At 36.2% G+C, this 24,445-nt stretch overlaps 1 protein-coding gene across 5 annotated transcripts in view; it reads left to right on the forward strand.

Moving 5' to 3' along the window:
* Positions 1 to 24,445, forward strand: part of RALYL (RALY RNA binding protein like) — a 757,145-nt gene that overhangs the window by 664,800 nt on the left and 67,900 nt on the right. For all 5 annotated transcript variants that reach the window (XM_058275682.2, XM_058275685.1, XM_071207892.1 and 2 more), the window contains 2 exons: positions 10,359 to 10,406; positions 20,401 to 20,564. In XM_058275682.2, coding sequence (XP_058131665.1) covers positions 10,359 to 10,406; positions 20,401 to 20,564 — 212 coding nt within the window. The remainder of the gene's footprint in view (positions 1 to 10,358; positions 10,407 to 20,400; positions 20,565 to 24,445) is intronic.

Genomic DNA, 24,445 nt, shown 5'->3' on the forward strand with positions numbered 1-24,445 from the left:
ATATATTTTACATTTATAGCAGATCTCTATTTGAAAGAGCCACATTTCAAGGGCTCAGTAGCCACATATGCTAGCGCTACCATATGGGCAAGATCAGACGTAGAAAGCAGACAAATTTTAGTCCTTGATTTTTCTTCTATACTGGTTGTTGAGGCATATAGAGTTCTGATGCTGCCCATGCTGTCTTTCTCATTCTGTTAGTGGGTTTCATTTTCACTCTGGATATAGGGTAAGAAATACAGATTTGGTCTTATAATAAGGACTGATAAGAAAAAAAATCTGAATATATGTATCTATGACATAATCTGGTTGGAATTCTTCCCATTAGTTTCTCAGCAATTGCTGAAATACATTTGAGCCCAAAAGTATCAGAGAGGAAAGTCTATTTTAAAATTAGTTAAGATCCAGAGTAAGAGTGAGCTGGCATGTAGGATCAAAGACCCCTCTCAATTGAGAAGTGGAGTGTACATCACCATCCCTGGGTCCTCAGGATGGAGGAATAAAATATGGACTAGAGTGGACTTACTGGTATTCTACTATAGAATTATTGTGACTCTAGCAATGGAAGAAATTATATCATTGATGTGGAGACAGTGGCCATGGGAATTGCTGAAGGCAGGGAGAGGGAAAAAGAGGTATGATACGGGGACATTTTTGGGAGTTCAAGTTGTCCTGAATGATATCGCAGGTACAGATGCAGGACAGTATATATCCTGTCATAATAGACTGGAAGAGAGTGTAAACTACTATGTAAACTATAATCCATGCTTTGGAGCGGTGCAACAAAATGTATTCATCAATTGCAATGAATGTACCACACAATGAAAGAAGTTGTTGATGTGAGAAAAGTGGGGAGTGCGGGGAGAGGGACATATGGGAATCCCTTATATACATGATGGGGCCAAACTAGTTTCTTACAAACTCACATCATTTTAATATCAGTTATATTTTCACCTTCAAGTATTTAAAAAGAGAAAAGCCTATGTAAACATATACAGTCTTTACCATTGGCTCTAGTTTTCTAAACTGCCAAGAGAATTTTCAATAAATAACATGTGATCAAGGGGGAAAAAAAAAGAATGAGCTAGATCTTGATTAATCCAGCATGGCTTCTCAAACAGAATCTCACTTCAGACACCAGCTTACTCTTGCCGAAAATAATGTTGAAATCTAATGAATGAAAATCATGGAAAACTTGGAAGAAGATGCAGATTAGCTAGTGGAGTAAGCAAAGAGATGGAAACAGCTTTGTGAATGTGTGCCTAAAAAAGTATGAAAGAATAAAATTAAGAGTGATTCTAGGGCTGAGAAGAATTTGATTTCATTCTGGGAGCTAACAGTTATAATCTGTGATTATGAACACATTAGACACCTTTCTCAGCAGCCTTCATCATCATCTGTAACTGATTACAACTTCTATAGACTTAAGGGGGTCTACACAGACTAAAAATAGTAGAGAGGACTTGTGGACCCAAGTAGCCTGGTTCCAGATGCCACATAACCAATCCCTACGCTACAGTGTCCTTTAAAAAGGTAAGTATTTTTGAAAGATTTTATTCTCAGTGTCAATACAAGGATTAAATGAAATAAATATGTTAAGCATCCTGAAAGTTTAACACATAAAGAAGGCAAGCACAGACAGTGTAGGAATTTAGTAGCTAACCATCTTTTGTCAGTTAATAAAGTGAAGTTTAAAGTGTAAATTCTTGCAATAATGCCTAGAATTACATCCTGGCTCCTCCAGGATGTATTTGACCTTTTGCCAATTTATTTAATTTCCCTGATATCAATTTTCTTATCTGTATAAGGGTGTCTATTTCAAAGGTCTGTTGTAAATATTAAGTTAGGTAATCCAGGTAAAATACCTAGCAAAGAGCCTGATCCACAGTAAAATCTATAAATAGTAGTATTGTTGACTTCCTCATTTTGTTTTGTTTGTTTTTTTTTAGGAGGCACAGGGGATCAAATCCAGGACCCCATACATGGGAAGCAGGTGCTCAACCACCTGAGCTACATTTGCTCCCCAGCACACCAATAGTTTTAAAGAGAATATTTTAATATGAAGATTTATTAACTGAAAAAAGATGGTTGGCTACTAAAGAGGGGGGAAAAGACCATGAAAGAATATAGGAATGGAAAATGTAAAACTACTATCCTACATTTAAGGGAGGATACCCAAGGAAGTAAAAAACTTGAAGAGACACTCCCTTTGCCACCCCAAAGCTGAGGCAAATCTAATTGGAAAAGGTGTGGCTGCAAACCACTGGATGGCAGAAAAGTTTACTGGGATGTTAGTGGACTGTGGGTGTTGAGTAGGAGATGCAATGCCAATGAAACTCTCTGGGAGGTGAGCATCACTGGATCTCCATACATTGCTAATAACCATACCATAGGAGCAAGAAGAAAAGCACATGGGAGCCTAGAAACGAAGTCCCTCCTCTTTTATACCTTGCAGTTTCTCTTTAGTGCCCTTTGCTCAGAAACCCTTACATTATGCCTTGGGCAAAGGAGCAATTTTTACAGGGACTAGTTCCATTATCTCAATGCAACAGCAGAAAAAAAAGAGTGGGTTTAGAGCTGAGAGGCAATAAATTGATAAATGGCAGAAGAATCTAATCCAGCATGACAATTGCAGTTATCTAAACAATATTAGAAGTTAACTGTTCAAAAATTCTTATACCAATTATTTTTTTTCAAAAAATCATAACAATATATATTATAGCAGAGAGCTATGAAAGTGCAGCATTTCAATTCAAGCACTATCTACTTGGTGACTACAACACCCTGTCTTTGCAGAGCTCACAATCTAGTGGGACAGACTCATAAATGGCCAATTATAGTATAATATGTTTAGAAAGAAGTATGCACATTTATGATTAAATTCTGTTAAACCAAAGAGATGGATAATGCTCTATTGGATTTTGACGTGAGTCCTCCTGGAATATTTTACTCTGAAAACTTCAGTGCCAAGAAATTCAGACAAATTAGATTAAGTTCAAAGAATGAAGACAGGAATGATTAATGGAATAGGAAGATTGGCTGTGAGGGGAAAGGCTAACAGAAATAAATCTATATAGTTTAGCTAAGTGACAAGAAAGGCAGAAAGCTGACAAGCGTGAGTCAGATGTAAATACAAAAGGACTATAATCAAGGAATAGCACAGTAAATGGAATTTAGCCTAACTCAACAAACTTTAGAATTGGGAAAGATGCAGGGTTTGAGTAAGATCTTTAAAAATGGATACATTCCTAGGAGAAAGAAGATACAGCACATGTTGAAGGATGAGGAGATTTGGAAAAGACCCTTGTAGGTCATGGAAGTAATTGAAGGGTTTTTATTATTTTTGTTGTTTCTTGTAATTTTTACTGTTTGATAATTTGTAGAAAGTAATATTTTTAAGCTATTAGCAGCATATATGATGGGTAGGAGATGTGGAGTTTCTTTTTGTTGTTGCTGTTGTATTAGAGATGTTGTGAGCTTACAAAAAACAGTCATGCATAATGTACAGAATTCCCAGACATGGCGCCTCCACCAACACCTTGCATTGTCATGGAACATTTGCTTCAATTATTAAAGAGCATCATCAAAATACTACTGCTAACTTTAGTCCGTAGCTTACATTTGGTGTATTTTTCCATAAACCACCCTCTTACGGACATCATATATTGGTATTGTGTATTCTCATGTTTGTACTGTTAACCACAGTCCACCACACGTGGCCCACTGTGTTATACAGTCCCATGCCTTATACAATCTATCCAAAGTGTGTACTCAGAGTCTGTCAGTTTCATCACAGAATTGTGCCGTCATCAACTCGTTCAATTTTAAAACAATTCCTTACTCGAGATTTGGAGATTCTTGAGACAGGAATATCAGTTTGGAGACTTTTTCACTGGTCCAGGAAAAAGTATGTATCTCAGGGCCAGGGCTTCAAAGGCATAGATATTTGCTTCTCCTGCTCTTGCGTTTGTAGTACTCTTACCACTGTGTCATGCTCTTTGTGAAAAAGAAATCTTCATTCCCATTGCAGCTTTAAAAGAAATTATGAGCTGACCATAGACAGAAGTGAGAACTAAAGACAATTGTGGAATTCTGTGTAAACATCTTTCCTAGCAGGAAATGGCTTAGAGTCAAGGTGATACTTCTAAAAGCAGAATCTCTGAATTAATTTAGCCAGGAGTTCTCTCTTCTTTCCTAAATTCTCTCTTCTAATGTTCTATCACTGACCCTCCACCTAGAGGTTTATCCTTCAAATGTGTCTACAATAAGTTTGACTCACCAAATGAGAGGGCAGAACTCTTAAAGGGTCTGGGCAGATCGTTTTAATCTTTTGAACTTCTTAGCCTCATTCTCTTCCTAAACTTCCAGGCCCTAAGCCACTATTAGCCAGAAACTCTATGAATGTGTTGTAATTTTCTGAGGTTCCCATGGGCCTCTTCTTCCCATTCCAAAGATCCTTAGGCATCAATCAAGTATTTTTTCAAAGGAACTCAATAGAGTGCATAGCTTATTTCACTTTTGAATCTTGACTGTATGCACGGGTCCATGCACTACACACACAACCCAAATTAAATTTACAGATTTAGATGTATTCCCTAAAGTGAAAAAACAGATTTTTGTCTACATACTATCTTAGCAAAATTTTACAAATTTTGGTCAACTACAAATATTCTGACAGTTGGAAACCTACACCGAAATTTTTTTTTTTAAAGATTTATTTATTTATTTAATTCCCCCCTCCCCCAGTTGTCTGTTCTCTGTGTCTATTTGCTGCGTCTTGTTTCTTTGTCCGCTTCTGTTGTCATCAGCAGCACGGGAAGTGTGGGCGGTGCCATTCCTGGGCAGGCTGCACTTTCTTTCAGGCTAGGCAGCTCTCCTTACGGGGCGCACTCCTTGCGCATGGGGCTCCCCTACGCGGGGGACAGCCCTGCATGGCAGGGCACTCCTTGCACGCATCAGCGCTGCGCATGGCCCAGCTCCACACGGGTCAAGGAGGCCCGGGGTTTGAAGCGCGGACCTCCCATGTGGCAGACGGACGCCCTAACCACTGGGCCAAGTCCGTTTCCCTACACTGAAATTTTATGATAAGCTATAATCAGTGTCCTGTAAGTTCCATGCAGCATGCTTCTGATTTCAGTACCAACCTTAGCCATGGGGAAGTATGCTCTGGGAATTCAGCCAGGTTGCCAACACATGATATCTTCTGCATTTCTAGAACTAACCACATGCATTCTCAAGAAAAGCTGTGCTAAAGAGAAAATAATCTTCATAAAAACAATTCTCCATACTTGTTCCACATGTTTCTACAATCAATTCTTGAGCACCTAGCAGGACTTACCTTTTGTACAGTTACTTGTCAAATCCCTACACTTCCTAAAAGATCCAATGCAAATAGCATCTCTTTCTTGAAGCCTGGTTTGATCCCTGGGTCCTACCTACAACATCCTATTTCTCCTGCCTATAAGCAGTTTTTTTTCGATTTTGGCATTTATCAAGTTCTGCCTTGAATTATGGTCATCCGTGTATTTGTCTAAATTCCTTATACTTAGATTATAATTCCTTGAGGGCAGAGGTTGTGTTGTCCTGATATTATAACCCATAGTTCTCAATATTGTCCTGACTTGCAATAAGTACTCAATAACAGATTAATCAATTTAACTTAGTGATCCAAATATAGAAATTGAGAAGGTTCCATCAGTAGTTATTTGGGCACAATGTTTGCTAAAAAACCATTAAAATGCTCTGTCTTTGTGCTAGGGAATTTATTGGTATTCTTCAATTCTGGCTTCTAAGACATATTTACAAGAACAAGTTATAGCTAAATATCTTAAATTAGTTGATCCATAAGTCCCTCTCCCTTCCACCCTGAACACAATTTTACCTATCAAAGTTAAAGATGAAATGAAGTACAAAAACACGCATGTCTTAGTAATCATGACAAGCCTGATTTGTCTTACTGGGTTGGGCTTTTTAGCACAAACACCATGGCAGTGGTTGGCTGGGGTTAGAAGCTAGAAAATCAAGCTGGGTTTCCAAGGAGGAAAAAGAAATTCAAAGAGGTAAAAAGAGATCACTGCAGGGCAAGTCTGATTCTTGTAAGTTATGCTTTTCCCAGTGTTTCTGCCTTCCTTCTCAAGCCATTGTCTTTTATGTTTTCTCCCACATGTTCTATTTCTTTCAATTAAATTTCTTCTTTTTCTTTCTTGTGAAGTTCTGTGTGAAATTAAATGTCAAAAGATAGAATTGCCAGGAGTCATATTCAGGTTTATAAGGTATTTGGTGTATGTATAAAATCCCAGAGTTTTATTGCCAGGAAAAGCTTGTCTTTCAGTTAAGAAAGACCACTTTTCCCCCTCCTTGTAGCTCGATAATGATGCCCTTATGCTTATGGACTCATCTATTTTCATGGTGGGAGGGAAAGGGACCTGTGGATCAAACAATTCAGGATACTTTGTTACAACTTTTTCTTGTAAATATGTCTTAGAAGTCAGAAGTGAATAAAAAACAAGTAGAATGGACAAGATAATTTAAGCAGCAACTGAGAAAAATAAAGAAATTTTTCTCAAACATTTTTAAATTTCCCAAACACTCTGAAATTGTTAAGGTATTTCCTAAATGTGTATCCATATGAATGATAATCATTATCACCCACACTTTTATTAATTGTTCACTGTGCCATATTTTCTTCTTATGATTAAACTGTGTTGTCTGAGGTTATAATGTAAAAACAAGAGTCTCAGAAAAATACTAATTATAAAAACAATCCAGCCACACATTCTTTCTCTGAGTTTATTTGATTACATCTGAAAACACTGAGAATGCTCACTGTATAGACTGGATAGTCTACACTTATTGTTTCATCAATCAATAGCTATATAATGCATCTCATGGATCTTGCATTATGCCTGAGACATAGTAAATGCTCAAAATTATGTATTAGTATTAGTAACTGCTCAAAGGTGTTTTATTGCTATTATTATGATGATTGCTGTTATTACGTTTCTAATTGCTAGACTGCCAGGAAAATGAAACTGGGGGGGAAAAATCTATAGTAAGATGTTTGCAAAAAGAGAGAAGACATATATAAAACTTATGATGAATGTACATATCTTTAATCAAATGTTCTCACCATTTGAGAACCCTTAAAAATGTTCTCTTTAACACTTCAGGAAAAATAAAATTACACATACTAATATCTTGAGATTATTAAGATTCTTTAAATTAACAAATGCCCAGAGAAACATGACACAATAGGAAATATCACAGTCTTTGGATTCAGATACACCTGTGTTTAAATCTCAGCTCTGTGACAACTGCTAAAAACAACCATTGAGTGATTACAGTGTGTTTGAAGTTGTGCTCACTAAGTGGTTCTTGATACTACCCCATTTTGCAGATAAGGTTTAGGAACATTAAATAGACCGTTCAGTGCCATTTATAGTAAGTAGCAAGTGGGGACCCGTACTAGGAGCCACCTGATTGCAAGCTTTATCTCCTTCCAGCTTCATACAGATCTGACCTTTCTTGCTGACTCCTCCTCCTGCTCCCTTACCCTCCAGATTGGAACCAGGCCTCCATTCTCTCTCTCTACGCTTACTCCCAAGGAAGATCTCCCCTTTCTGACGGCTCTGTGTAGTGACAGCTCCCAGACTTATTTCCCCAGCAAGCCCTCTCTTTGGGCTTAGGTGGTGTACAGTTACCTACTGAAAGTGTTTCTTTACTGTACCACAAGCATCCTAATGCTATTGTGTCCAAAACTAATCCCATGGTTTTCCTCAGGAACCTCTTCCTCCCAATCGTCTCCAGCTCAACAAAGGGCAACCCAATCTCCCCAGATTCTCAAACTGAAAACAATAAACTCTATTGAGTCTTCCTCCAAAATATGCCTTTAATCTGTCTACACATTTCCACTTGCCTGCTACCAGTGTAGCTTAGGACACTTACTTCTTGTCTGAGTGATGGCAGTAGACATGACCTTACTTCATTGAATTTGCCAAGGTCTTCCTTGACTTGTGCCTCAGTGCTTGCTGTTCTGTCTGTCCCTTTTCTCCTGGCTCTTGCTAAGACCCTTCTCATCCTTCAAATTTCCACTTAAAGGTCACCTCCTTGGAGAGTCCAGCCCTGACCAAATCTCTTTACTTAGTTCTTCTACCTCTGTTTTGTCGTTGTTTTTAAAATCTCACTCATTTTCTTGTGAGCATTTCCTGCTTTATAAATATTTGTTTGCTTATTAGCTTATTTTCTGTCGCCATCCCTAGACTGTAAGGTTCAAGAGGAAAAAGGACCCAATGCTGATTATTATACCTAAGTGCCCAGTGCAGTCCCTGACACACACATCCTTAATCAAATGTTAATGAATGAGTGTATGAATGACTATGCTACTGAAATACTTACCTGTGTTATCTTGGTATCAATATCTTTACACCTCAGTGGTCTGTAAAGTTGGGAAATACTATACATATTATAGGTTGTTGTTAAGACTGAATGAGATTATGTATGAAAAAACATCCAGAACAGGATTTTAATAACTGAAAAGTTTTCTTCCCCAGATACCATGTTTTATAAACAAAGTCTAGAAAATTTTCTTAAAATGATAGACTGTTTCCATCATCATTTTCTTTGCTTTGGCTATTGAAAACCTCATTCGTGTTCTCCAAGCATGAATTCTGTTACAGATACATTTGTATTCTACCAACATATTCTTACAAATTACTAAACAAAAGATACAATGATGATGACACATGACAAATATAAGAGGAGAATGGCTCTCAACTTGAAATTTCCCAACAAAAGTGTTTACCAGGTGTCACCCTTTCCCTTGTTATCTGCAGCAGTGAGTGAATACCAATGAAAGAAGCATATGTACTGCTCTATCCAGATGGTTTTGAGATAAAATTTTACATTAGGGTTTGTCTGTAAAATCCCTCTTCTCAGCATTATAGATGTGTTTACACCAGCAATATAAACTAAAGCATAGCACTTGACCACTTTCACAATCTGTGACTGTTGGAAAAAAGTGGTTGCTTTTGCTCTCCGTCTTGGGTGATGGTTTCATCACCCTCGTGGGTTTGCATGTGTCAGTGCAGCATTGCTTAGGCCAAACAATACTCTATCCTCTGCAGACATGCACAGGGAGTAGGTCCACACTTCACATTTTGGAACTTGAGCTCAAGGAAAATGCAATGTGCCATAATGTTATTTTCGAAAAGACAGTGTTGACCTCAGAGCTGAAACTAGTAGCCTAGTATGCCTCTGCAGACGTGCTCCCCCTCTGTATTTAATGGGAATGAGGAGACATAAATTCACTCATCCCTAAAACAAGGAATAATAAGCCTTTCTTAACATGGTTCTTTCAGGTTTCCTTATATAAAAGTAGTTACAAAGTAAAGACTGTTAAATTGTTAAATTTTGGAATATAAAATACAGATATACCATTCATTGTGAGATTAAGATTTCTCCCAGAATGGAGAAAGTTACATGGTGTCGGGAAAAGAATATCAGAGGTGGATATGGAAGACGTTTTCTCAAGTCTCAGCTCCATCACTTAACAAGTAATATGAACTTGGGCAAGTCTCTTAAGTCCTTTCAGCCTTAGTTTCTTCCAGTTATACTACACGTAGAGTTGTTTTGAGGGCTAAAATTAAGAGCAAATGATCCATATAAAAGTGCTTTGTAAACTCAAACAACTATGCACGTAAAAGGAGTGTTCTAATTTTATTATATAAGCTCTATTAGAGAGCTTAGTCATAGTCACCTTATCACCAAAATACATTTATTATTTCCTGTTTAAATAACCTAAAATATTAATTTATTGTTGGTAAGACTCAGCCAAGGTTTTTACTTTTATTTTTAAATTTTTCTATGTCTAGAGTATTGAATCAGCATTTTTTAGAGAAGAAAAATTCTGAATTACTGAGGAAACTGCATTTCTATTTACCATTCCTATGATGAATGGGTCAGGAAACTTTCCATTTTATCTTATTTCAATACCCTTTGGTCATTGTTTAGCCTCGTTGAACGTAACTTAGCAAATGGGAAAACCTATATAATATTTTGTCTAGAAAAAAGTAATGGTCTTCATTCATTCACAAGTGCTAAAAATAAATTTATCTTGCTACTGATCTTTCATTCCAAATCACAAAACCATTATCAGTCTCTACATTGTTAAACATATAATAAAAGTTTGAGATAACATTATTATCTTGGACATTATCTTGTTAATTCCTTTGGATGCACAGTTACATTGTAAAATAAATATTTAAGAAGTGATGCAAATTTCTTGCTATAACATCATAAATTAATACCAAAATAAATGTATTTGAATCAAATGCCAACTAATTTTTTGTTTCCATCCTTAGTGGTTATGTCTTTGACTATGATTACTACAGAGATGATTTCTACAATCGGTATGTGAAGCTTTTCATCCTTGTTTCCCTTTGGTTTGAATGGTCTTTTTAACAAATTTGTGTATTTCATTCTAAAGTATTCCTGACTGTCGTCCTTGAAATATATTTAAAGTTAAAATAAAATACTTTATTAAGTCAATATAAAATATAATATAGACAGATTTTCCTATTTTCATTATATTTATTCAAGTATAATGGATTTTGGACTTTTAGGACTTTGGAGGTACTTGCCTAAAATTTGGTTTCTAATATTTGGATTATATTCTAAAAAGTTAATTAGCTAATATTATTTCCAGTTTATAACTGTCTTGAAATTCTTTAAGATTGAGAGTTTTGTAAACTATGAAAAATGACTCTAACCTTCTAAAATCTGTTTGCTTTCACAAAATACTTAAAACTGGAGTAAGTATCTTTTCTGTGGCTTGGTGAATTGTTATTCTCCTTCCTAAGTTTCAGCGATCTTCCACATGTTATCAACGTCATGAAGTATTGCCAAGAGTTCCTTCAGTGTGTAGTTTCTTACAAAATCCTTCCCTCTGGGACATCTTCATTCTTTTCACTGCAGCCACTTTTCTCGCTTAGTCGGCCTTCACTGAGTTGTTCCTCTGCTGCATCTAGAACTTCTTAAATGGCAGCAGTGTCGTCATGCCCATGGCCAACCTTCTCTTCTGTTAACTCCATTTGCATTTGATTCAGACTTTGCTTCCAGCATTGCCATTTTTTGATTCATTGGTGCACTTTCTTCTTTGTGATCAATTCCCTCTTTTGATTATCCATTTTTGGAAGTGACGCATGGATTTATTACTGGGAGGCAAGGAAGCAATTCAACTATACACTTTGCTCTCTTTCTGTGAATTGAAAAACAGTTATGCAGTAACCACTCACTAATAGACTTGAAAAGAAGTGCTATAATTTGTCATTGATCATGACATGTGCCTGTTATTTGCATAGTTATTTACCTGTTATTTACATAAGATCCACAAGCACAGAATGCCCCTTCCTGCCTCAGGACCTTTCTCTGTGTTGCTCCCACTCCTCAGTGCTGCATGAGCACCACTCGCAGACTAATTAGGTTCCTCCACTAGCCTCTCTCAGTACCCAGCTCTGTTCCTTCACAGTACTTCTCCTAATTTATATTGCTATATTTCTTTCTGCAATAACAGTATTTGATTCATATCTGACTTCCTTCATCCATGAAGGCAGCAACGATGCTCAGTTTTCCTTATTGTTGTATCTTTGAGGTCTACCATTGAGCCTCGCACATAGTAGATACTGAATTTGTTATTAATTCATCTCCTTAGATTTAAAGAGATTGTGATTTTCCCAAGGTCAAATAATTAATGAAAGAATCATAACCCATGAATCTATCCATTTAGGCTCAATAACCATCTGTGTTAATATGCAAGACAGAAGAGGAGCAATATCACTTAGAGTCTGTGGCTTTAAATAGAAACAGGTACCTACACGAGATTAGAAACAATATCATATTTTCATTACCACTATGTTCGAACTACTGAGTTTCAGGCAAGTTCTTTCACTGTTTATCCTTTTATGAACAAATATGATCATTGAAGAATGATTTTCTAAAATTGTTTTTGTAATTTCTACAAAATACAATGTTTTATATACTAAATAGCTTGTAAAAACTAGTCCTGAAAGCAGTGTGAAGATCTGATAGCATTGTAATCATGCATTCATTATTAAGAAACTGTAACATTTAGACAGTCATTATATTGTTTGAAAATTTGTTTTTGACTATTTTAAAAGTCATTTTCTGCAATATACTGCCTTAATTGCTATGAATAAAGTTTTGAATTAATATATGCCATCTTATAGTCTGTCAAGGTGAAACCATTTTCACATTGTAATCATCTCTTAACTGCTTTATATCGCATGACTTACACACTTAAAGAATTTCTTCCTAATATGGAATTTTGCCCTAGAAAGCAGTAGACCCAAGTTCTGGTCACTGCAAGCAGGGTTTTCTGTTTTCTCATCTTTAGAAAGAAGCTGAAATATGCATTTTACTGCATATAAATTATAAATCAATGAAATGATTTGACTGATAGATCTATCAGTTAATCAATAAATAGATAAATCTTACCTCAAGAAGAGCAAAGGCTTGAATCAGTCAAGTAATTATATAGTCTGAAGTTTTTAGAGGACTATACAATATGCAATATTGCTAACTCTGAACAATTTTCCAGAATGTTTAAATTTCTTACTTAAAATCTTTTTGGCTCTTAAGCGTGTAATAGATCAATATGGCTGTATTGCTAACAGACTGCCTGAGCAGTCTGTGCTCTCATTAATTTCTTTTCCATTTTTGCTCTTGACTAAGAAAGGTATATGCATCAGCCACCAGAGGACATAATTGGGAGTTCCCTTTGAACACATAATCCCATGAAAGGAAAACAGAATAGAGACTGGACAAGATAATTAGCTTCCAGAGTTATTAACAGTTTTATCCACAGTAATTCCTTTTAAGTTACACTACCTTTGTATTTATGAAGATTTTCTTTTTACTAGTGGTGCAAACTTGGTCTGGTAATTTGATCTCACAAAACTAGTCATTTCTTTTTACTAGTGGTGCAAACTTAGTCTAGTAATTTGATCTCACAAAACCAGTCACCTCATCTATAAGATGAGCATGAAAATAATTCCTACATCAAGATTGTTTTAAGGCTTAAAGGATATAACATATGTATAGTGATCAGCATTATGTCTGATACACTGTAAAACTTGATCAATGGTTACTAGTAACAGTAACCATTAAACAATGATGGTGAATATGTTTCATACAATGATATTCATATAGTAATGTATGTCCATGAGATGAAAAATAAACTGGGTAGTGAGTTGTCCTTTTATGACAGACAGTCCATTGTGGCACCCCTGGGTTTTTCCTTTTTATTGTTTGCTCCTCTGCTCCCCAGAGCTTTCTAGCTGCTGCCTAGAGAGAGCACTCAGCTGTTTCTGTTAACCCGAAGCTGCTTTGTTTAAACTTTGTATCAGTGAGGATAACAGAAACCACACCAGTAGATTTAACAGGGATAATCCAATATAAAACCTTTGATATTAAATAACTGAAATGGAAAAAGAAAATACTATGGCATAACTGAGTTAGAAACTGCAGGGAGCAGCTACCACCTCTGGGACAGGGGAATCAAAGAGAAGAGACTGAAATTATTAACACTTATTTAGAAAAAGGGCCTTGTAGACTGCACGCTATGAATAGGAGGTTCTATTCAGCTGGTGCTGGTGCTGCTGTATCTGAGTCCAGAGGGGTTCCTATGGGCTGGAATCCGTCTGAGGAGGGGGCACTGCTGGCTGGTGCTGGGATATTTGAGGGGGGTATAAAGAAGCTATTCTGCAATAGTTTACAAAACCTGAAACTGATTCAGCTGCTACTACTGGAATGAGTAGCTGCTTCCTCCCTCTCTCTCTTCTCCTCTGCCCTCCTCCCTTCCTCTCTTTTCCTACCCCTCCTACCCCCCTTCCCAGCTCTCCCTTTCTTTCTTTCATCTTTTATTGGCTGAGCCAAGCAGGGAGCAGCTGGCATGGCCTGGTACAAATGTGGTGTGCAGAGTCCCAGTCCTGGCTGTGGCAAAGGGTGGGTCTGAAGCTGAAGGACAATAGTTCAATAACTGGCACACACCCACATTGTCTTGTCATCCTGTTTCTGCCAGTGATTAATTTGCCAAAGGGGCGCTAATGCAAAGTACCAGAAATCTGTTGGCTTTTATAATGAGAATTTATTTGGAAGGTAAAATCTTACAGTTCCAAGGTCATAAAATGTCCAAATCAAGGCATCAGCAGAGATGCTTTCTCACCAAATTCAGGTACTGTTGATGCCAGGTATGTTGTCACGTGGTTGAAGCAAGATGGCTGCCAGTCTCTGCGAGGTTTCAGCCTTCCTCTCTGGGCTCACCATATCTTCTTGAGTTGTTCCATGGGCCCAGCCTCTTGGGGTTTCATGCTTACGCGACCCTGTAGTCCTCTCTCCTGGCACAGGGGTTGTCTCTTAGGGGTTAGGTCCTTAGTGCTCAACCATGGGCAAAAGTGGAATCTTTTCTCTCACATGGCAGTTCCCTTTTTCCTTTGTGTGAGACCATTTATATCAGACCAGTAAAGGGGACAGAGACTCAACCTGAGTCACACCTTGCTGACACAATTCATTAAAATGCTCTATAGCAATCTTAACAAGTAATCTAATCAAAGGCACATCAACTGAAGTTAAAGCAAAGAGTACCACACCCAGAAGAATAGATTAGTTTACAAACATAGTCTTACACTTTTTGGGATTCATAAAATAATCTCAAACTGCCACAGCCAGGTTTCATGATTTAATGTAATCAGGGATATTCAATCCTCAGATGTTTTTAACTTAACAAAACATCTTTACATGAAGTTCCATCTTATTGTGAATGTTTTGATACATTGGTCTAGGAGTAACTTTTCCAAAGACTAATTGTCTATCCATAGTCTCAGAGTTCATGAAGAGTATCAGAAAATAATAGACTTGGGTGGTTCTAAATTTTTATTTTTTTATATTAAATAAAGCATTCCCTATAATTTACATCCAATGGTATTTCCTTTTAAAGGGCCAAAAAAATGTTATTGTAACTAAACATAATTATACTCTTCCAAGTAAAGTAAATGGAGATATATACCTAAAATGATATTGGATTCCCCCAGGGAATGTTTTCAGTTTATGAGATACTGGCAGTTTCCATCTAATCTTTTTTCCACAGTATCAGGAATGGGACTGAGCAGTTTCCAACATCCAATGATGAGTAAACTTTTCTTAACAGAGAAAAAGAAATACCAGAGGTGCTTTGCCATATAGAAAGCATATATTTCAAATAATTTAAAATAGGTATTGTTTAAATCTGGAACAATTTTGACCTCATATTAATTAATAGAAGAGAAGTCATTGTGTAGTTAATGAAAAAAACTCTAAGTTAAGTTTCAAATGTTTCAGGTCATGATTATAGAGCACAGTATAGAAAAACGAATATGAGGAAAACATATTAGCCAGAAGCAATGTCTGTTTCTGTATGCAAATTTAAATTACCACGTGGTAGAATACTATTCCACTTAAAAGGTTTGGAAATAACAGCATGGTACAGTTGGCAGAGGGCATGATTCAGAGTCAGACAGTATGAGTTTCAGCTCAGATGCACATGTGTTGCCTGGTTAAAGTTGGGCGAGTGACTGCATCCCTTTTTGCCAGTTTTCTTCATGGACAAACAGCTTAATAATATTGCCAGCCTTACGTAATTGTAAGAATTAAATAAGAAGATCTTTTTACTGATTTATAACCTCACAATGGCCATTGATTTGTATTAACTTATTTAATTACAGAAAGTGTTCTACAAAATGTAGCAGGTAGCAAAGTTGGCAAAATACAAAGATGATACTAAGATCAAAATATTGCAAAAAAATCTTCCAGGATTTCAACCAACTTGCCTTTAAAAATATGTTCAGAAAGGATTCACACATGATCCAAGGGGAACATTTCACTGACAATGCTGGAAAAGTTTAATGATTATAGAAAAGCAATAGAAATTATCCATTTGTCCATTCACTGGTCTCAGGTGAAGTGGGCCTCTCTAAATTATTTTCTGATTCAATTGTAAGCAAAAGCTTCTTTGAAGTAGGGGTTGAAATTATAGATAGATTTTTATGAATGTTGAGTGGTTCAAATTGTATAGGAAACAGACTACTAAGCTACAAGAATCATTCAGGTAGATCTCAAATGTATCCCTTCTTTCAAGTAATGGCACCTTAATTTGGCATTGTAAATTATATGTCTGTCAGAAGTCAACATGCTGAAAAGGAAGAATGGAGGTTGGAGCAAGATCTTCCTTGGTCTCTGGGTTATTGGTCTTCAAATATCTGCTAAAAGTCCCTAGTGAGAACATAGCCCTGAACTTGTTCTCAGATTTTGGCTTTGGAAAACCCAGGAATTTACCTCCTTAGACCAAAATATATGTTTTTCTTAACATTAACCATATAGTGACTCTAAATTTTGATTCATGAGGTTAGAGTGAGGAAAATGAACTATTTTCAAGAAAGAAATTTGGGGCAGGGGGGAACAACAACAGGTAATTACCAATTCTTGAGTTTGCTATTTATCTAAAATGAAAATTATGTATTCAGTGACAAAATATTATACAAATTTTATACTTTCAAAGTATTTTTTTTATTTTAAAATCACATTAGTTGGTAGTAAAAATCGGCATCAAAAAGTCCAAGAACTAGGTGATAATTTATTAGAATATAATATAGCTACTTGAAAAAATGCATCATGAAATTAAAATAAATATTAGGAAACCCATTTAGCAGCCTGAAGAAATGCTCATAATGCTAAAGTGAGTTAGTCAGAATGCATGGTTATGTTTTCAATTATGTAAAAAATGTGGATGTTTATAAAGAAAAAGAAGAGAGGATGAAAGCAATGGTTTGGGGTGTAGGATTGGGAATTAGGTCTTTTCATGTAATTTTTTCCAAAATGATGCTTTATTATTGTTAAAGTTTAATAATAGCAATCTTTTAATAAACACAAGCTTTGAAAATCATCCATTTCTGTGTTAATATGCCATGAAATTGCTTTTGTACAAAAAGCAACTATTTTTTTAAGGAAAGCGGTTGAAATCATCTCCTTATTCCTCCTAGAGATATTATGTCTATTTTTACCAAGTAAATTAATGCTAAATTATTTACCAGTTTTTAAGTTTTGTAAGAATAAAATTACACATTTCAGAAATTTTTCAAAGCAAACAAAATTCCAAACAAATGGTACATGAAAAGTAGAAAATTTTGTTAAATAAACATTATTAAAATCTGACTACTTTTATTTTCTTTAATAAGTGAGGTCGGTCTTTTAGAGTTGTCATTTTACAGAAGACCATGGGGACAGAATTATATATCTGACTTCATTATAAACCATTATCTATTAGTATTCTGAGGAAGCCATATTAGGAAAAATGAAGGACCATTAAATAAAAGAAACAATATAATCCTAAAAGTGGAATGAACAACAAAAACAAATAAGTAAGAGGAAAGAAGAGTTTTAGAGCTTTTTACTGACCTTTGAGATTTGGGTTCTCACTTAATTATGTTGGATTTTCAATCTCTGTTATCGGGTTTGTAATCTTAAATGGACTGTTTCTTCAAGACTCAATACTATTTGCCAGTTTCTCTGACTTGCTATAGACAGAATTCTGATGAAAGCCCTTCGCTTTCTCCTTCTAGGGCTATGTTTCACCAACTGCCCTAAGCAATTAGAACCCCTACATCCCATGCTGTAATTGCAGAAAAACTGCAACCCTCCCATTCCTTGCCTTGTTAAATTTTTTGCATTAGGATGATACCCAGTCTTCCTACCTTTTATTTCTGGTAAACTCAATGGCACCCAATGAAAATTAAGAAACTCCAACCCCCCAAATTTTGTAAAACTAAAAATCATGCTCTCATATAAAGTAAATATATATTTCTTTAGTTTTGTTTTGTAAAGTGTACATCGCATTTTAAAATTTTAAGTTCTGATGCTGCATATCTTCCCATCAGAGTTGCAGAAAGAACTGGCAAAGCATTACCTGATTTTTGGTGCAAAAAGAGTCCTCTCCCTTTGAAGCAACTCATCAGAAGATTCAGAGCACAGAGGTCTCTCTGTGAAACAATTTAGAGTGGAGGACATGACACAAACTGAGACTATTTCTAAAAGTTGTAGCTACCTCACAAACACAATGAACAATGCAGCTCTCTTTTCTCAACACAAGATAATGCTAGGCCAACTGTTGAGGTTTATAATCCTTGGCTAGAAGAAGCAATAGAAATATTGATAAACATTTCTGTCCCCTATAAAATATTATTGCACTGTAATTGAAGTGGCAATGACTACTGCAGTTTACTTGACCTGTTTTTCCATTGTAGCATTCCTTCATCATTATGCATTTTGGTTGTGCTTTAGAGATTTTCTTAATCCAATTTATAGATTAACTTATTTAATGAACCTGTTAGATTGTACTTTTGCGGCCTTGGGAAATGGTCCGTCCAAAAGAGCTTGCCTTGTATCTCAAGCGGCAACTTCTAGGCTGGAAGAATCTCATTTGATGATCAGTCAATTGCCATATTTTCTTTCCCTTCAGTAGCTTTGGATGCTGTGGCTCATGCAAAGTGCCTTTGTATTTTGGTTCACTGACTTAAGATGCTCTGTGAATTCAACTTATAAATAAGTAATGTAGACCTTGTTTTGTGATTGAAATGAGGGGCAGATTTAGTTGACCCTTTTGATTTTCAAGCCCCTAGTGGTCTGGTGATATTCATAACCCTTTTCAGCCCCATCCTGCCTGTACTCTTTAAAGTAAACTACAATGTGTTGACATCCATGACCTGTTCTTTGCTAGCTGTTCTCCAGCTCTAATGGACTTTGCTTATTCGCAGAGTATGGCACCTCTCTTGAACTCTGTCTCATTTCATTTCTTTTCCTTTCCAGACATCTTAGTTTTCCCCCAGCATATTTCCAAATTGTTTTTGAGCATTTTACCTCTCTAATGTAAGAGAACTTCCTAGAACTGAGGAGCTCTGCTTTAAATATATATGTTACTTCTTCCCCATAATGTAATTGTTTTAAGTGTCTCTCAAGGAATATGTAGAAACTTTAATCATATTTTATATATTCCATAAAGATTTTTAGATTTCCATCTATATGTATAAACAAGCTACAATTTTATGATATAGCCTATTACAGAAGTTCTTCCTATGCTAGTTTTCTCATTTCTGACTTTCATATTGAATTATTTTTATCGACTGTTTAACGCAATTACAAGGATGCAATCCATATAATGATGTCACAATAAATACATAGCAGTCATAATTATAAGTCAATAGTACTATTTTCTTTATAGCTGATTAACATAATTATACATCTGGTTTTCACAGGCAAACAGTTTTACTAAATAAATGAGTAAATATATCCCAGTATTTTTACTCTATCCTTTTATGTTCCTCAAATGTACTATGTCACTTAAAAGTTGATTGGATATGCAGTATAGATCCAGTATAAATAAAATGAAGCTTCAGAGTGTAATGGCATACATATATAAATAAGTAAGCACTCATTTTATTCCTTTCATTGTTTAATGAAAACTGATTGTGGTGAATATCAATTTTTACTTTTTAACAAAAACTTCTAGAAGTTTTACTGATATTTTTATTAGAGGAGTTTTCAATAGCTAACTAAACAAATATTTCTAGTCTCAATTTCCTCATCTAGCAAATGGTCAGAATAATAAAAAGATATCCTGATAAGTATGTCCTAACAATACTTCGATCAACAAAGGTTTGTTCTTGAACTAGACTGTGTCATTCAAACCCAGTCTCCTTTGTCTACAGTCAAAGGAGTCTTTGGCTACTTGAAAAGCCCTTAAAGAGAGGTAAGGCACCACGTTGATCTGTGTCCCTCAGTTGTTTTCCTTAAGCTGGTCTTCTAATTTTTTTTTCCTTTCAAGCCCAGTTTCCTGATCAGATGACAATTTCCTTGCTTCAGACCTGATTCTGCATGATTATTTTTCTCTTTCCAAATTAGTGTGCTAATACATGTCTAGTGTATAAAAGGAAGATGTATGTTGCTAAGAAGAACAAATCTATTTATCTAAACAAGGAAATATATTTGGGAATGAAGGTCACCATGATTTCAAAAAATTGCGTGGTAGAATTGGAGCAAAGTTCCTTTTTCACTCAAACCTTACAAATGAATTCATATTACAACTTAAATTTTAATGTCTAGAAAATATCCACTTTTAGCATCCTGTTTCTTTAGTGAGAAATGAATCTGTCAATAAAATCCCTATGTCTGACTATTAGAGAGCAAAAAATAAATAATCGTTCATTGAAATTTTCTACCAAGCTATTCTCCAAATGATTTCATGCACTTTATAGAACACATACGCATCAAACCAACCAGCACCGTTTGTGTTTTGTGAAGGTTATTTGATTACCACGGGCGTGTGCCTCCACCTCCCCGGGCTGTAATTCCACTGAAGCGCCCCAGAGTGACTGTAACAACTACTCGCAGAGGGAAAGGTGTCTTTTCCATGAAAGGGGGATCAAGATCGACTGCCAGTGGGTCCTCTTCATCAGGCTCTAAATGTAAGTAATGTTCTTTATTGAATATCCTTTTAAGAAGGGCAGGGATAAGTAGCATTCCATGAATGCCTATATTCAGCAAATTAATGTAATTATGAATTGTGAAAAGAATTACCTAAATAGGAAGGAAATGATGTTTGCTTTCCAACACACTTAACTATAGTGGGAAAGACAGACACAGACATGACTAAAAAAAACCCAGCATGCAAAAAAGTTTAAAAATAAACTTTATTTTTAGAGAAGTTTTAGGTTTATATTTACAGAAAAATTACACCAAAAAGTCTAGGGAATTCCCATATAACCCACAAACACATACTGTTTCTCCTATCACTGACATCTTAGATTAGTGTAATACATTTGTTACAATTGATAAACTGCTACTAACCAAAATCTATAGTTTACATTATGACTTACACTTTGTGCTGTACAGTTCCATAGGCCTTGACAAATGCATGTCCTGTGTCTGCCATTTCAGTATTATACAGAACAATCATACCGTCTCATTTTTTTTTAATGTTAGAAATGGTATTTTATTAATACTTTTTCATATATAAAAATTTGTAATTATAAAATTACATAACAATAACAAGCATTTTATGCATATGATAATAAAAATAATAGTATTTTACTTTCATTGATTAAATTTATATGATTTGTAGCACTTTTCCAATGTTTATGGCAGACTGTTTTTCTTTTTTTTATTATTATGCATATTTGCCTTTAGCATCATTTATTTACATTTTTTTATTTTTTATTTATTTATTTATTTTATTCATTTTTAAAAAAACATTACATTCAAAAAATATGAAGTCCCATTCAACCCCACCGCCCCCACTCCCCACTCCCCCCACAGCAACACTCTCTCCCATCATCATGACACAGCCATTGCATTTGGTAAGCACATCTCTGGGCATCGCTGCACCTCATGGTCAATGGTCCACATCATAGCCCATATTCTCCCACGTTCCATCCAGTGGGCCCTGGGGGGATCTACAATGTCCCGTAATTGTCCGTGAAGCACCACCCAGGACAACTCCAAGTCCCGAAAACGCCTCCACATCTCATCTCTTCCTCCCATTCCCCGCACCCAGCAGCCACCATGGCCACTTTTCCCACGCCAATGCCACATTTTCTCTGTGGACATTGGATTGGTTGTGTCCATTGCACTTCTATGTCAAGAGGGGGCTTAGATTCCACATGGATACTGGATGCAATCCTCCTGCTTTCAGTTGTAGGCACTCTAGGCTCCATGGTGTGGTGGTTGACATTCTTCAACTCCATGTTAGCTGAGTGGGGTAAGTCCACTAAAGCAGAGTTGAAGGAGTTGAGAGTTGTAGGAGTTGAAGTCTGTTGAGATTCAGGGCGTGGCTATCATATTGTCAGTCCAGAGATTCAAATCCCCTAGATATATCTTAAACCCCAGCACCAACTACAATTCCAGTAAAGTAGCATGAAAGGCTTGTGAAAAGAGATCCCATCTGAGTCCAGTTCTATCATGCAGAAACACCATCTCCAAAGAAGGGCCAATTGACATGGCAGTGAACCCCATCTGCCATGACCATAGAACCCGTGGGTCTCTTTAGCCCTCAAAAGAACCAATACCTGGGGTTGTATCTACTTTATCTGTCTCTGAGACTCTGCTCAGGTGTGCATAAGGACAACTCTTCTGACAACCTCCAGACTCTTTTTCAGAGACTCATAGCCATATAAACTCATTTCTCCTTTCCATTTCCCCCTTACATTAGGTCAAACAGTATTTTAAACTCCTGTTATTATATGTAGACAGGGATATTCTGCTGGTCCGCGTTGAACCTTTAATTCAAGGTCATTTTCTAGTTGCATCATCAGCTGGTATTTGGTAGTGATCCCTCGCATACCGTCTCATTATGCCCTGTGTTCTTTCTTTCCACCCATTCATCCCTCTGCCTCCCTCATAAACCCCTGGCAACCACTATCTTTATATCAATGTTACAAGTTCCTCCACTAACACAAGATAGTAACTACAATAAACCTACTTTGGTCCTGGTTACACTCCCCTCATATTTTTTTATCCCTCAGTCTTGAGGGATTTGGGATGATGTTTGCTCTGACTGCTTCAGGATGAAAGGGGACTTAGATATTATGGGGCAGATGGAAGGAATTGTTTTGTTTGCAGTTGTAGATACTCCTTATTTGGGGGAAATGGATTTGTCCATCATGGTCATTCTGTTGTTTGTCCAGGGCAAGCCCAAAGAACTGGAGAGTAGAAGATGGCTACTACTCTGCTGGGATCCAGGGCTCAACTGGCACATGAACAATCTGAAAATTTAAGTCCCAGAGAGATTTATTTAATGGGCATATTGAAAATTATGGATTCAAACAAAAAAAAAGATCATGAGTAGGGGAATTATAAATGAATGAAACTATGTTATTTGAGGGAAACATATATTCCCAACTAAGGCCTGCCAAAGCAGTGCTAATTTCATGAGGCTGTATGTCTTGCCTCTTGTGTCTGGTTGTCCCTAAGCCCTCAGGAGCACTCTTGTTTGAGGTTTTGTTTGCTGTGGCACTTAGTGAAATCTGTCTGGGATCTGCATAAGCATAACCTCTGGAATAACCTCTCAATTCACTTTGAAATCTCTTAGCCATAAAAACTCTTTGTTATTTTATGTTTCCCCCTTTTGGTCAAGGTCTTTTTGCAAATGCATCACTGGGTAGTGTTTGGTAGTAATCCCTCAGTGTCAGGGAAGCTCAACCCCAAGAATCATGTCCCCTGTTGGAGGGATAGTGGTGTTTTTATTTGCTGAGTTTGACTTAGACAGAGGCCACGTGTGACTAACAAGAAGGTTTTCAGGAGGTGACTCTTAGACATTAATTATAATTAGGCTCAATTCATTTTTACAAGAATAAAGTTCATAACTACAAGCATTAAGATCAAGGGCATGGCATATTGTCATGTTTCCCCCCGTTAGGCACAGTTTATATATTCCAGAGATTTTTGCCATTTTATATGAGAAATTAGCAGGGCTTCCCCAGAATGGTTAATTAATACTTTGTTAGCTACTCTATGGGCATGTATCTGTTAAGAAAACATACCTATGTAAATATGAAAACATTCATATCTCTTAGAAGTATGTTTTACATGTATTTTTCCCATATATCACTCCACTACCCTGTATTGTGAGGTACCTTTGTTATAGATCCTGAAAGAACATTCTTATATTTATATTCTTAACTACAGTCCTCTGCCACCCCAGAATTCAGTGAGGTATACAGTTAGGTGTTTTATCCTTTAAATTTCCTTCTAGCCTCATGGGTGGGCCAAGTCTTCCCCTTTCAGCCATGTCGACATGTTTCAAGGCTGTGAATTACACTCACATCACAGTTCCACCATCACCTCCATCCATTTCCAAACTGTTACAATCAATATAATTATAAATTCTGCACAGATTTAGCATCGTTTCACCAATCTCTACCCTCTTCTACTGAGGATGTAATTTGAAAAGTGTTTTATGAGAGCCATTAACACTGCACTTAGCTTAGGACATATTAAAGACCTGAAATATAACACATTTCTTTTAATGAAGAAACAATTTTACTTCAAAAGGGAGCACACACCCTATTCTGTCAGAAAAACATTATGCAAAATTAGAATGTGTTTTGAATATTTCAACACAAGAATAATTAAGGTAGGCAAAGTATATAATAGACATGTTAAAAATATACCTTACCATATTATTATAAATCATTATGAGAATTATGTGTCTAAAAACAAGTTCAGTGTCATAAAGAAAATAGAATCTTTACATAATTATGCATTGATTACTAAAAAGTGGAGATAGAAACTTTCCAATTAAACACACTGCTAAATTTTTATATAGACTGGTTAGACAATTATACAAACA

The sequence above is a fragment of the Dasypus novemcinctus genome, chromosome 14 (genome assembly GCF_030445035.2).
Source record: "Dasypus novemcinctus isolate mDasNov1 chromosome 14, mDasNov1.1.hap2, whole genome shotgun sequence".
In the NCBI taxonomy this organism is placed as follows: Eukaryota; Metazoa; Chordata; class Mammalia; order Cingulata; family Dasypodidae; genus Dasypus; species Dasypus novemcinctus.